At 35.4% G+C, this 15,441-nt stretch overlaps 1 protein-coding gene across 1 annotated transcript in view; it reads right to left on the bottom strand.

Annotated features, from left to right (window-relative positions):
* Nucleotides 1-2,846: 2,846 nt before the first annotated feature.
* The window catches only part of LOC128857681 (putative uncharacterized protein DDB_G0271982), a 94,661-nt gene continuing 82,066 nt past the window's right edge, over nt 2,847-15,441 (bottom strand). Inside the window, exon 3 of the mRNA XM_054093427.1 lies at nt 2,847-3,032. Coding sequence (XP_053949402.1) covers nt 2,988-3,032 — 45 coding nt within the window. The 3' untranslated portion in view covers nt 2,847-2,987. The remainder of the gene's footprint in view (nt 3,033-15,441) is intronic.

Genomic DNA, 15,441 nt, shown 5'->3' with positions numbered 1-15,441 from the left:
GAAGGTGTGGTGAACTCTCGCATATATTTTTCGAGTTGAGTTATGGCGCATTTAGGTCTGCCGAGGGTTTAGTGCTGTTTTTATTTTAAGTTTCCAAAAAAATGTTCTTTAAAAGCGAGGAGTTTGAGCTTAAACGTACTCAGTTAGTCTTCTTGTACTGTATGTAGCATTGTGGGAAACTCGTGGAGTATTAAAAAAGGAGTGTTTTTCATCATTAGAATTTTTTATCTAGAAACCTAAGTTGGGGCAACTGCATTGAAATCACTAGCACTTATGGTGTTTTCGTCTAAACAAAAAAAAAATGTTGCCCTTCCACGGTACACAAATTGTTCAATGTCCCACTCAACCCTGTAAAAAACTATGATTTTTGCTAAGTCAGAGAAGTGTTTGAGTTTCTATGTAAACATTTTGCCCTTCTACCTTCCATCGTGGAATTATTACCTACTCAGAAAAGAACAAAAAACACTGCGCGTATGTATCTTTGTCTGGCACACGCATTTATTAATATTATGTTTTAAGTAGTCAGCTGATTTTCAAGGCAGCCAACACCTCTGAAAAAGCTTCTCAAGAGAGAAAATTTGTCTTGTTGCCTTCGTTTAGTGTGGCATTCTTAGAATGAGACAGAGAATTTCCTTGCCGGATTCCACTCATTGTAGAATCGAACGCGAAAAATCAAAAAAAAAGTGATCATACAGTTTTTGGGAGAATTTCTGTTCGAATATTAGTGCGGTGACCGTCCGTTCTGGTAATTTTCAGTACCGAATTGTTTTCATTGTTTCCACCTGTCCTGCGTAAGCTTTCAAAATATGTTGGTGGTATATGAAAAAAAAGTAACACAATTTCACTTCGTTGATGAAATGATCGTGCAGAATTCGGCTGGCCAAGCCGAGATTGATACCAGGTTTGCTCGTTAGGTACAAATTTTTTGAGAGGTACTTTGGATTTCATTAAGCTAAAGCTAAATTTTGTGAAACACAAAACGAATGACGTCGGCATATCTGTCGAATTCGCTCAGACCCGAATAACGGTCACCTGTGAAAATATTTCCACCATTGGTAAATCTTGTTTTTATTCGATATTTTAAATTTCATGACGGCATCCTTTTACTAATAAAAATATAAGCTATTTTCCAAGAAGAATACATAGAAGTTCAGTAGTTAAATTGTCAGAATTTCAATGACATAAGCACAGAAATACATAAAAAAAGTAGCAAACTGTGACATTCTAACTAACAAATCGCAAGAAAAAAATAACCAGCAGTTATAGTGAATTCAGTTTCTGTGCTTTTGCTTTGCAATTACTGATAATAAGTACCATTCTAACGAAACATGTGCTTTTTGCAATGCTATTCTCGTGAGGGCTGTGCAGTGACTGGTCATTGCATGAACAAAGTTTTATGTTGCTAAAAATTGACAGTGTTCTGCACTTTGTTCCATATAAAAAAATTAATTGGTTGTTCAAATGGATACTAAACTTTTCTCTAGAAAATCTAATTGAAAACTTGAGATTCTAAGCAAACTCTTTGATTTTTATTAATTTTTGTACAAAGTGAGATGGTCTTTTGAAAGCCACAAACTTGTCTGGATAATGACTACACAAAAAAGTAGCTGTCAAAAGAATAGCCAAAACATAAATCAAGATGCTGTGAATGCCATCAATGGGCAGTGCTTGAACTTCTCCAAATCTTTTCCAAGCAGCAGCAATTATTTCAATTGAACAGTCGGGTCGCCACTGCGCTGGTAGTTCTATATCTTGTACCGAGACAGTCGCTACAAATTTTTGGATTAACTCTTATATTCCGTATTCTTCTAGACAATTACAACGACCGAAAATATTCAGAAATCTTTGAAGGTTTATAGCTTTTACATACTTGCTATTTTCGTAAAGAATTTTAGTACCTTTTTTGCGGTACCTAAACGAAATTGAAGTGATTTTAGAAAATTGCAGATTTTAGACTTAAGGAGGGAAATAAGTTTGGACTGATCGAAAAATCAACTTTGTTTTATTGCATACATTGTTAGTATAACTACTCAAGAATATGTGGTAAAAATTTTACAGCGAAATTCGGTTTATTCCCGATTCTATGAGCACTTGAGTGATCGCCTGTCGGTTCGGCACCGTACCGCTTACGATACGATGTTTACGATACATTTTATTGCAAACGCGTTTTTCTCGAATCGAATTTTTTCAGCTGGTGGGCACTCTAGCTCAAAAAGTTATCGACAATCGTTATGAAATTTTTTCGAAATATTCTTTATATGTGATTATATTATTATTAAAATTTGTTTTTTCAAGCCAAATAGATGAGAAAATATGGTATGAAAAAATGATATTGTGTTCAATCGCCTCAGAAACATGCAATTTTCTATATTATTTTATCACAATTAGATTCGTATTCTCAGGAAATATGTTGCTAACGAAAAAAAGTGTTATTGATTACAGAGGAAAATTACAACTTCAGGAACGCCCATCAGAAAGATACTCGGATGCCGATCGTCCATGGACAGCCGCATTAACGCCACTATTTCCGACGGAAAAGGCTTAAACTATTTTAAAAGTATACTTAAAAATATGAATAAAATACCTCCAAGTTTAAACAATGAAAATGGCCTTAAAAAAATTTTAAAGTTTACTTAAAAATTTGAATAAAATATCCTCCGAGTTTAAACAATTTCTGATTATTCCCTTCTTGTTCAAAAAATTCACGAAAAACACCAAAATTTCGACCTCCTAAACCGGTTTCACCCTTACAATCTATCAAAGGTGATGCTGTCGAGTAGTGGCAGCTGTCAGAGTAAAATATTGGCAAGAAACAATTCTTTCAGCCTCTTATTTGAACATCCGTAGGGCTACCAAAGATTTGAGCTTTCCGCTTTCGTGTTTAAATGCTTAGCAGAAATTTTTAATTTTTTGGGTGTACTACTCTTTTATAATAAATAAGTACTTTTTGTGGTATATACCAACTGAACTTATTACTTACCAAAACGTCAGTGGAAATGGGATATTTTTTTAGAAATTTTAAAATTATTTACCTGCAAAGATAAAGAAAATAATAGGAATTAGTTAATTAACATACAAAATTATAAAGGAGATAAAATTGTGAAACTTTCCAAAGATGAAGGGTTTTATTCGCTGCACAAACTTCGCACAAACTTTTTTTGAATTTGAAATTTGGATACGGTGGGTATGGATACACAAATTTATGAAAAAACTAGCGAAATTTTTAAATTCATGTTTTTAATTTTTTGCTTATAAAATGGCGTGTAGGTATTTATAAGTATTTTTAGAAATTAATGGCGCTACTTAAAATGCACGTGCTGAAAACTTGCCTGCGAAATTTTGTCATAAAACACTTAAAAATCACATTTAGCGCGACGAGAAGTACGAACGCAGATTTAAATATATTTGCAGTATTTCACACACAAAAAAACAACAACAAATCGAAAATCATATTTTAAGCATTGGTATATATGTACAATATGTATGTATTTGTATATATATACATACGTCCATATGTTTATATGGCTTATGATCGCATTTCCGCGTATTATTTTTAAGCAGCTGTAGCATTTAAAGTTGCCGTTTTGCATGTGTTTGTGTGTATAACCGCACTGTACTTGTGTGAGAAACTTAATTTCCTTAAATCAGTTTCGACGCTGCAACAAACGAAACACATAAAAAATTTTGCAAAAAAAAGAATAACTTAAACTCGAATTATGCGCACACACACGGGTCGCGGTGACTCGTTAAATCGTCTGATCTGCGGCAAAAACGCTTAGCTGCGAACGCACTGTGGTGTGATATGAAGTGATGATGTGATCTCTGTGTCGTGCATGGTGTTGGGTATTTAACTCGTCAAATAGCAATTAACAACTGATGCAGATAATGATATTTCATCGAGCAGGCGACGGCAGCGATACCCGATACGCATTACCTACACATATGCAATGTTCGTAGGTATGTATGGATATATAAGACGCTCGACTACTAGCTGCTACTACTACACAGCCAGCTGACAGGCAGTAGAGCTGATGAGTGTTGAACAACACAAAAAAAAGAGAAAAAAACTATAAAATATACAAAAAAAAACAAAAAAAAAGAAAAAAATATAAAAAAAATTAAATAAAAATAAAAGGGAAATAAAATAAGTCAATACAAACAAAAAGTGGCGGCTACTAATACAAAAACAGTTATTTGTAATTATAGACAAATACTTAGGCATGTGTTTAAGTATTGCCGTTGAATGCGCGTATGTGTGTATGTTAGAGAAAAATGTTAAAAATTATTATCAATTTTATTTGTATGCAATAATAAAGAAGCTCAAGTCGAAAATAATAAAGTAAATGTGTTGCAGATAAAATATATTTATGTAGATATGTATGTGTGCTGGCAAGTATATACATACATACATGGTGAATAAGCAACGGTGACAGTCGAGCAGTGAGCGATCAGAAGTCGGCAGTAGGAATGACCGAAAAAAATTGTTATTTGTTTAAAGCAAGAATTTTGTTTTATGGAAATCTACGCACATATTTGTCTTCTTACATATACATACATACATACAGACATGAATACAAATTTTTAAATTTATATATATGCAGTCACTTGCTTGAATTGCTCTGCTCTGTTGAACTGCTTATATAGGGCTCTGATTGCATGACTGTCATGAATTTGGATTGGTCATAAATTTGAACAGCTTTCCAGCTAAATCACTTACAGAGCACACAAAATTGCTTACATACATATGTATATATGTACGTGTATGTATGTATAGCCACGTAAGTACAAATGATATTATAAGATTTTTATTGCTTAAATTGCTCGATAAAAGGTTTGAGACGTTGACAAAAACAACAAAAACAAAAACAGTAGCAACAAGAACAGCAACACAAAAAACGAAGAACGAAGAACGTATTTATTTATAACGACAAATAAAAAGCTTAAGCAAGCAACTAAGTAAGTGGATTTGATTTAAATAAGCAATTGTTTTATCTGCATACTTTTTGAAGAAGATAAATATAAGCGCACACATACATATCCATATATAGGCATATATGTGTGAAGAGCCTCGTATTTTTGTGCATTGCAGGCATTGCTTTCAATCAAGCAAACCAGCACGCTTGTATGTGTGCATCTAAGTTTACTACTGCTTCGCACTAAAAAGTGCCGATTATGCGCCTCCTACCACTGGCTTGCTGGCTAAATGTCGAAAAAATTCATTACCAACAAAAAAAATTGAATACCGCATATTAAACGCCTATTTAAACGCGCGCACTTATTGGCTGCAAGCTGGAAAATACCTAAACCGAAAACAACAATAAAAATGCGCCTACTACCAACGCCGTCGGGTGACACCTCACTTCACTTGCGCGCGCGCGATAAGATAACGTATACGCCAGCGCGTCCAAGCGCTCACGTAAAATTTTTTTTTCCTGCCCTGCTATTTTTTGATGATAGATTATTTCGGTTGATTGTAGGCAAGTATTATTAGCTGAATATTAGTATGATTATTATTGTTATTGCTTACTGCTCCACTTAATTAGACTTCATTAAATGGGCTGGAAGATTACAGATAATGCAAATAGAGATACAGCTAAAGGTATAGATATCTAAACGCTGATTAGATACAAGCAACTGTCAGCGTGTATTACAAATAAACGTAGGTACATACATACATATACACACATAAATATATACACAGGAGAAAATGCTGTTATCTAACCCAGTCCATGGCAATAATTATAAACAATTTTGAAAGATTTATGACGCCATAATGGCGTTCCAAAAAGCAGAAAGTTGAGTAAATAGAAAAAACCAAAAACAATAAAAAGATATTAATGGCGTATAAGTATTAGCGCGCAATCATTAAAAATTATTACTTTTCGTCTTCATTATTATCAAATTTTGTTGCTGTGTTTTAGTTTTTTCATTTTTATTTTAGTTTTTTCATCGTTTTTGTAGCTTTGCGCAGTTGCCTGTGAGTGAGTGAGTGAATACTACTAAGCTGCCTTGCGAGTACATTCTTCCACACAATTGTATTGATTGAGGCGGCAAAAAAGAGTGAGAGACACTGTGTGTAATTGGGTAGCCATTATTGTGCACAGCTTCTTTGGCTGTGTGTAGTCGTGTATGTGTGTATGTGCGTCCGCTCTACAAATGGGGCATATCAAAATCATCGCTTTAATTAAATAATCAGTTCACTTCAAGAATTTTTAGTATGCATGTGTTAATTTATAGGGATTTATTGCTTTATTTGTTTGTATAGCTGAAATTGCGCAAAGTCAGTTTTTATTAAAAAAAAAAAGAAAACAAAAATGAAAATAAATTTTTGTTTTTTAATACACATATTTAGCTTAAGTTAGGTTAGCTTAGTTGATCACAGCACAAAAAATTGATTTATAAGGCGGCTAAGATATTTTTTTATGGATGCACAGAATTTAGATGTTAGTCACAATTCACTTGCTTGCGTGTATTGGCACATTTTTCAGGCACTATTCGGCTGTATCCCCCAATGAGTGGAAAAATACAGAATCAAGCCAGCTAAGCCACGCTCGGAAATCGCTAGGGAGTGCTATCGTACCGCAGGAGCTTCAGGGTAAAGCAAGTAATGATTTTTTGTTTTTTATTTTTAGTTTAAGTTAGGTTAGCTTGGCTGCTCAATAGTGATCGCACTAGCACCAATATAAAATACAGTGCACTGTAAATACGGGGTTGTCTTTTAATATTTTAATTCGATATTTTTATCGAATTTTTTCGATATTTTTTTAGCAGATAGATAAAAAGTGGGTGGTAAGACGGATAAATTAGTTTGAGGTCACTTTTCCACATATCCCTTGGATTCATTGATGAATCTTAAGAGATTCGAAAGAGGAAGAATATGAACTTTATCCATACTCAATATATTGCAACGCCGGGTAGCTACAGAGAAAATGCTCTGCGGCGTCGTCATCCTCAAGACAGGATTGGCATATCGGGCTGTCGACGACCCCCATGGCAGCCATATGCTGACCACATGTGTTGTGCCCTGTGATTACACCCACCAATACTCTCAGGTCCTTTCTGCTGAGTTTTAGATCGCTATTTTCCTATTTGGTTATTTCACAATGCACTTGGCTACTCTGCACACGGTCAACCCAGATCAACGTCCTATATGGGTAGACTTCATAAAGTCTGGCTCAAAAACTTCACTCACAATTCAAGGAACCTGCCGTCGAAGATTGGAGGTAGAGTTAAAGTCTAAAGGAATAAACATTTGAGATGTGCTAGAGACAACCGGGTGAGGTATTGACAAAACACAAATAAAAAAAAAGTAAATAAATAAATAAAAACAATAAATAAATAAAGAAAGAAGGAAATGCGATGCAAGTGAGGAGGAGGTTGCCAAAAAGTAGAGTGAGAATGAGATTGAATAATCGACTTGGACCGCCAAACGTGTACGCAAAAATTATTAAAATATAATTAGATATTAAAAGAATTTATACAAAAAACTTAGTAAAATATATAAGGGTTTTCCAATAACAGGTGTTATGAATGAATGGATTGCGCTATCGAGAGATGATTAACGATTTTTTATGGCCGGAATTGGATGGTAGTGATCTGGACAACGTTTATTTTCAACAAGACGGCGCTACGTGCCACACAAGCAACGAAACCATTCGTCGTTTACGAGAAAAGTTTCCGGACTGCGTTATCTCTCGAAGAGGTGATCACAATTGGCCATCTGGGTGATCTTGTTGATCTAGGGATTTAACACCTTGTGACTTTTTTCTTTGGGGCCACGTGAAAGAGAAGGTCTACGCCAGCAGCCCAGGGTCGGTTTGAGACCTCAAAGATGGAATTGATGAGGCTATCGAGGACATAGGACAGCCACTTTGCAATTCGGTTCTGGAAAATTTCATGAAAAGGATATTGTCCTGTAAGCGTGGTCGTGGTGGTCATTTGCTTGATGGTATTTTCCACTATTAACGGCATACCTTCCTCTTTATAATGAAATAAAAATCCGATCATTTATATTAAAAAAATTGCATTTTTTTTTAATATCAAAATAACACCTCTTATTAGAAAACCCTTTATATTAGAAAAATGCTTTGCTATTTAATTACAAAGGCTGGAAAATTAATAAGCTTGGTAATGAGCAAACAAATTTGAATGCTAATGAAGTGCAGAAAAAGGGATAAAATTAAGGAATAAAATGATCAAACGATGATCCAAAAAAAAAACAAAAACCGAATCATTAATTGAAAGGATTATGGACGCGATATAAATCATTGCCTTTTTCAACTGCACGAATACTCATGTACAAATATGTACTTATGTACATAGGTACATATTTTATTTAGTTTATTTTATATTATTACATACACATATATAAACATCTCCATAAGCCATCAATCCGTTTGGCGTTGCGTTGGGGGAGATAAATAAAAATAAAATGAAATTGATGAAAAACGAGAAAAATGCCACTTGCGCACTCTTGAGTTATTACTGTAGGCGCTGTAGGGAAGGTGCCATGCATCGGCAGCACCGAACACACACACACACATACACACACAGTTATAAAATGAAATCAAGATGTAGCACACACATTGGTTGAGAGCAGATATTCGCTTGCGGATAACTATTTGTATGTATTTGTACGCATTTCCAATAAAAGCTATAAAATATACGTATATAGGAGATATGAGCACGCACATACACACTCACATCCACACTTGTATGCATTTACATACACACGAGTTCGAATAAAAATGTATAATATAAATGGTATATAAAGAAGCAGGCGGCCATGTATTGAGATTTATTCAAGTGTGATTTTGTGTATCTGTGTGCGTGCGTTTGGGTGTAGAGCACTGTAGAAGGATGTATGAAGAAAAAGGTAATCTCGCAGTAGTGGAAAGCCAAGGTGGGTGGGTGCTATAGATTAAAAGAATGTTAAAGAAGATGTGAAAAGCAGCAAATAAAAATACTTCTGTAGAAGGAAATATATATGTATATATACAGAAGTATATCAGTAGCTGCCGATTTGGCAAGGGAAGGACAAGAGCACCTACGAAGGCATACGACTATTGAGAAAGTATAAAGCAAAAAAAGAAGTGGTATAAAGGAAACATAACGAGTATTTATGTGCTATTGAATGTACACAAAAGCGAAGAGCAACAACAAATACATACATGGCTATATACAAATAATATTTATATGCATACATACATATGTATGTATATGTACATGCACCTACACATGTGCTGAAATACGTTACGTGTGCGCGTATGTGATGGATGCTGTAGCCAGTGCGCTTCCCAACAATTTTGCGCGCTGAACCAGCCAACCGACCGACCGACCAACCAACCGAACTCACATACCGATCACACCAACGGCAAACGTGTTGGCGGCACACGCTTGAGCACCTAAAAGTATACTGCATATGCACATATGCTGTTCAGCCACACAAGGATTATCATATAAAAATATACATAGGTTCTTTATGTGCGCGCTTTCTACACGCTCCTACGTGCCAGCCGCCAGCTATGTAATTATGCTGAAAGCTACCAATGCGCCACGCCATCTTGGGAGCAGAAAACAAAAACCAAAGAATAAAAATGTTAACACACATACTCGCACCTACGTACGTGTATGAATGTATGTATGTATGCATGTACAAAAAGTGTGAAGCAAAAAAATTATTTATTTCTTTTGCACTTCACTGAAGCGCACTTGAGAAAATCAAGAAAATTTTGTGGTGGGGCAATAAGCAGAATATGTAGGTACGTACTTCGTACTTTGCCGCCATCCAATGACTTATTGTGCTAGGCGCATAAAGGTGGCGTGAATGCACTTCTAGAGCGTGAAAGGACGCAAAAGTCATGGTGAATTTACGAAGAGGTCGCAAGATAAGGTAGAAAAAGGGCATTTTCTGAAGGGGGAAGGTGTAGGAAACTGGCTGCACTTAATGGTGCGATGAAGAAGAATTAAATTGCATATATCTAAGCAAGGCGCCCGCCGTAGCCGAATGGGTTGGTGCGTGATTACCATTCGGAATTCACAGAGAGAACGTTGGTTTGAATCTCGGTGAAACACCAAAATTATGAAAAACAGTTTTCTAATAGCGGTCACCCCTCGGCAGGCAATGGAAAACCTCCGAGTGTATTTCTGCCATGAAAAAGCTCCTCATAAAAATATTTGCCGTTCGGAGTCGGCTTAAAACTGTAGGTTCCTTCATTTGTGGAACAACGTCAAGACGCACACCACAAATAGGAGGAGGAGCTCGGCCAAACACCCAAAAAGGGTGTACGCGCCAATTATATATATATATCTAAGAAAAGATAAAGTGATTTTCAGTAAAAGAAACCATCAAAAAAATGTATTTTTTCGAAATAGACCTCTTTCAAGACATATCGCTAAATAAATATATCACATCTGAATAAATAAGTTCTTCAATACTTTATATTTTAAAATATGTAAAAGAAACAAACTCTAGCACACACCAAATGTTTTCGGTATTAATTCGGAGTAAGTTTCTTTAATATAAACTTCACGAAAATCTCATAAGCATTAACTCTGTGTAATAGAATTTTAGCGTAATAGTTAATACAAATTTTCGGAGTAGTTTTTACTTTCAAAATATTGAAAAGAAAATAGTTTCGATAGAAAAACTGGTTTATAACGCTAAAAAAGATTCAAATGATTTCGGGTAAATTTTCGGAGAAATCTTTTCTTACAAAATATTGAAAGAAAAAACATTAACTCCTTCGTATTAATTTTTTGCGCGAAAATTTTAACATAAAAGCTAATACAATTTTTCGGAGTAGCTTTTTCTTGCAATATTTTGAAAGCTAAGTAATTCTTCTGAGAAAACTGGCTTATAACGCTTGAAAAAAGTGCAAATAATTTCGGATACATTTTCAGAGTATTTTTTTCTTACATGAAAATGTATTACTAATAAGCATTAATTCTGTGGGCAAAAAATTTAACATAACAGCTAATACAATTTTTCGGAGTAATTTTTTCTTGCAAAATATTGAAAACTAAATAATTTCAGTGGAAAACTTGCTTATAACGCTAAAAAACTCAAATAATTTCGGATAAATTTTCGGAGTAATTGTTTCAAAATATTGAATGAAAATGTATTATGATAACTCGTTAGCATTAATTCTTTTAAAACATTTTTACATGATAGAAAATACAATTTTTCGGAGTAGGTTTTTCTTAGAAAACAGTGAAAGAAAAATAAAAAAAACTGGCTTATAACGCTAAAATAAGTCTAAATAAATTCGGAAAAGGATTTTTAAATTTTTTTTTCAGTTTCTTGTAGTAATACTTTTGAATTTCTATTGTGCTGTTATCAAAGCTTTGAGGTGATTGTAATACTCAAAAATAATTTAATTTTAATACTATTGATAGGACGGAGTAACATTTTGAAGTTAAATAACGGGAAAGAGTAGGTTTGTTTATTTCTTAAAGTATTCAGAAGAGTATAAATATGAACTTATTTTATTGCTTTATAATAATAATTGAAATTTTGATATTTTTAACTTTTCGGAGTACCCTTTGAGAGGTTTCTCCCAAAACAAAAAAAAAAGAGATTTTATTTGTTTTGAAAGCACATAAGGCACAAAATACTAATTTTTATTGGAATAGAAATTTGGGTGAGAAATTTATTCGTAGTGCCTGTGAAGCCAACAGATAATTTCCGCACTGCGCTATTTAAATTTATACTTCAGTCCTTGATCCTTCATTCTTCCTACATTTTCATTTTGCAGACTTTTTACAATATTCATTAAAAAGTAATTGCTTATCTCAACTTACAATTTTTCTTCGTTATCTGGCTATATTAAAAACGCGCTGTCACCAAAAAAATCTTAGCATCATATGTCTTCGCTAATCCCAATCGTCACTTAAGTGAGATACACTTACTTTAATTCGCAAATATCAACCCCAACCCCCCACAGGAAAGGAAAGGAGAATAAAAGAAAACGGCACAAATGTAACTCATACATACACATGCACACTTGCTCAATGCTACAGCTCCTACGCCTTAGTGTGTGCACCTACCATATCAACAGCCAAACCACCCAACACTCAAACCCATATGCTCTTTCACACTCCTTCACACACATTGCCTAGCCCACTCAAGTGTACTGCTGTGCTGAAGTGTGCGTTTGTGTGCTTATGTGTCGCGCGAATCAAGCGCATTCGTCGCTATAGATGGATTCCCAATCGAAATCGATGTTCGTATGTAAGTACGAGTACTCGTTTTAGGTATACGATTACTGAGTTTTTTTGCGCTTCGTTCCATTTTAGCGTATAGGTACAAATGTGTGTGTAGAGTATGTACATATATAAAAAGGACTCGTATATTTAGGACTTTTTCCTATTTTTTCTGCTACCTTGAGCGAGGAGAAGGGGCTTCCGTTAATTTGAGAGGCTGTCGCCGCGCTTACATATCTTACTCGAATGTTTGTATGTATGTTTGTACATACATTTGGAGATATACGAGAGGGATGATAAGCACGGCTCGAAGTAAGAGAAAATGCTGTCGACAGTTGGAAATTTATGTGGGTGTCATCGTGTGCTTGTGTCCCAAATCGAAGAGCTGAAAAATCGAGACGAGCAACATAATAAAAGAAAGCACAGAAACGAACTGCAAGAACAAGTGAAATGTTGTAGTAAATAGAAAGAAAAAATGGCGGGTGCCAAAAGAAAAAAGCGAAGCATAAAAGGAAATAAAAAGAAATGTGAAAAGAAAAAAGGAACTTACTTTAAATTTGGGAGTGGGAGAATAAGCCAGAGCGCGTGAATTGATGATGTGAGTGAGTGAGCAAATGAGTATGAGTGAGTGAGTGAATGAGAGCACACTAATGTTCAAGCTTATGGAAGTTCGGAGAGTGAAAGACTTTCCAATACTATTTCGTAGCTTTTGAGGCAACGGTGAAGATGGTGAGGGAAAGCCATGAAGAAATATAAAATCGTAAAAAAGAAAATTACGATTTTTTCTATACAAAAACTTTCAATACATAAATACTTTGAGTGTATGAGTGAGTATGGCAGTGTGAGTGTCTTGCTGGTGCATGTGTTAGTGTGGGAAATCATATATGTATGTATGTGTGTGTAGAGCTGTATAGAAAAAAGGGCATGGCATATGCTTAATGAAATCCACTTCAACATCGAGTGGGTGGGTTGGCTGATAGCGCAAATGAATGGTTGGCGCATACAATGTGGTAGTTGGGGCTAACGATTGGGTGGCGGAAATCGAATGGTTAGAGGCAGCTTGCTGGATATGGTTTATAAATGATTCATTTTTTTTTTCTTTTGATTTCCTCAACATTTCGGGTACTGCGCGCTATACACGCTGATAGGTCGCTCCGTTGGCAAGTTGTTTGTCTCGTGTGTGGCAAGAGTGGGGTAAGAGTGAGTGCGGCGGACCCGCTTCAAGACACTTTTGCTGCTGCTATTGCTGATAGCATAAATCGACAGCTCACAGAGATTGGGTGACGGCGGCGTAGCTAGAATGAGGAGCAACAGAAATCGTAGATGGGGCAATGTATATCCAATATTTGGGTTCATCGGTCCAATAAAGGCACTGCATATATATCGTATAAGCTTCAAGCTACTGGCAGCAGGTACACACATACACATTCATATTCAGATGTACGTGCATACTCGCAATGCATATATATGTGTGTACATAGCAGTAGGAGCAATGCTACATATATGAGCGTAGAACTCGACATAGCAGTTCCGGCGCATTTTCTGTGCGCATTTGAGCGCACGAAAATAAAAATGAAAAGGAATTCAATAATAAATAACACAAACGATTTTTATTACATTTCAGCTCCAGCAACAAATATGTTAAGTATTTTTGTACAATATAATATTATACACACACACATATATAGCCGTATCTACATATGTACGTATATACCGATATCGAGTGCTATTGGCGCCTGGGCGTATGCTTCGATGTGCTGAATCGATTGGAAAGAGAGCAACGGTATTACATTTTGTTTTGTTTTTTGTTTTTGGGTGGCGCACAACCTGCGCGCTATTATTTACTTATTTTTCATATAGTTGGGTGTGCTTGTTGCATGGCTAACAATAAAACATGCGACAAGAAGCAAAACGAAAAAATGGAGAGTCAATTGAATTCGATTGGACAAACGCCAACACAGTGGCGGGGACAACAACGACACCCAGCTGGTGGAGAAGTGAATCGAGGGAGCTGGCTGTTCTCCTTGTTGTTGCTGAAAATTGTCGCTAACTTTGTCGCTTAGCGTTGTTGTTGTAGGTTTGTTGCTACTTTCGTGTACGGTGCAGCAGCAAATCGTAGCATACTTTAAGGCTGCAACAGCCTGGGTGCACAGCTTCATGAACAATTTTTTTGGATATGTAAACGGAAAATTTATTTTATGGCGTTACTTGAGCTGATGCTTTCTCCGCCAGTTAACGCCATTTTTTTTTTGTATATGCGTGGTACATGTTTTTATATACACCCACACATACATACATACGTACATATCTATGTGCATAATTATGTAAGAGATCTGAATTTTTCAGCTTATGGATTGGATTCAATATTATTCGGAACGCCTTTTGTGTTTATATATGAAAACCCTTTGGAAGTGTATATATGTATGTCCTTTTATATGCCGCTTATAATTTCCTACAATAAACTTTCCGCCTTCGAGCCAATATAAAATTTTCAAATTTCATTAAATAATTCAGTTTGCAAATTTCAATGTGAGAATGTTTTGCTTTGTGGCGCTTGGGTGATCCTCGTAGAAATCGCTTAGGCAAACTGATTGACATTTGTGTGTTATAACATAAGCTATAAAAATTAAATATTTAAGTGTATAAAAACACTTTCTAGTTTTCAGCGTGAGTTTTTAAATAAAACTTATGCATGCCCATTAATTTATAGAAAGTATTTGACGTTTAGAAACATTTCGGAGTACCTATTTAATGTCATTTTTTTTTATTTTTGCTGCAAGAAAAATGTGCGAAACCAAATTGGGGTGGTTTTCAATGCAGGGAGTAATTTTGGGAGTCTGGATTTTCTAGCTACGTGCGTTTCGAGGTACACGTGAAAAAATGTGCTAAACTTACATATTTTTTAGAATACGGATACATTTTCGGAGTTAAATTTCGGAGTAACTAATTATGGCATATATGTATGTATGTATGTTGGTTTTTTAGAATCCGGCTACATTTTCGAAATTAAAATTCAGTTAATCCAACAATTCGGAGTAACTAATAATGCCGCATTTGTCTGCTAATAGTTTAAATTTTGCTGCCTAGGTCAGGTCGATTCGCTGCGATACCTGCTGGTAGAAGCAGTGGAAGAGAAATGCCTCTTTTGCGTTGGAAAGATCAGGTGGAGGAAGACTTGGCTTCAATTGGTGTGTCCAACTGGCACCAATTAGCCCGAAGGGGGAAACGCCTAGTATG

This window comes from Anastrepha ludens, chromosome 3, assembly GCF_028408465.1.
Source record: "Anastrepha ludens isolate Willacy chromosome 3, idAnaLude1.1, whole genome shotgun sequence".
Lineage (NCBI taxonomy): Eukaryota > Metazoa > Arthropoda > Insecta > Diptera > Tephritidae > Anastrepha > Anastrepha ludens.
Note: the sequence above shows the minus strand (reverse complement) of the source record. Positions and strands in the feature narration are given on the sequence as shown.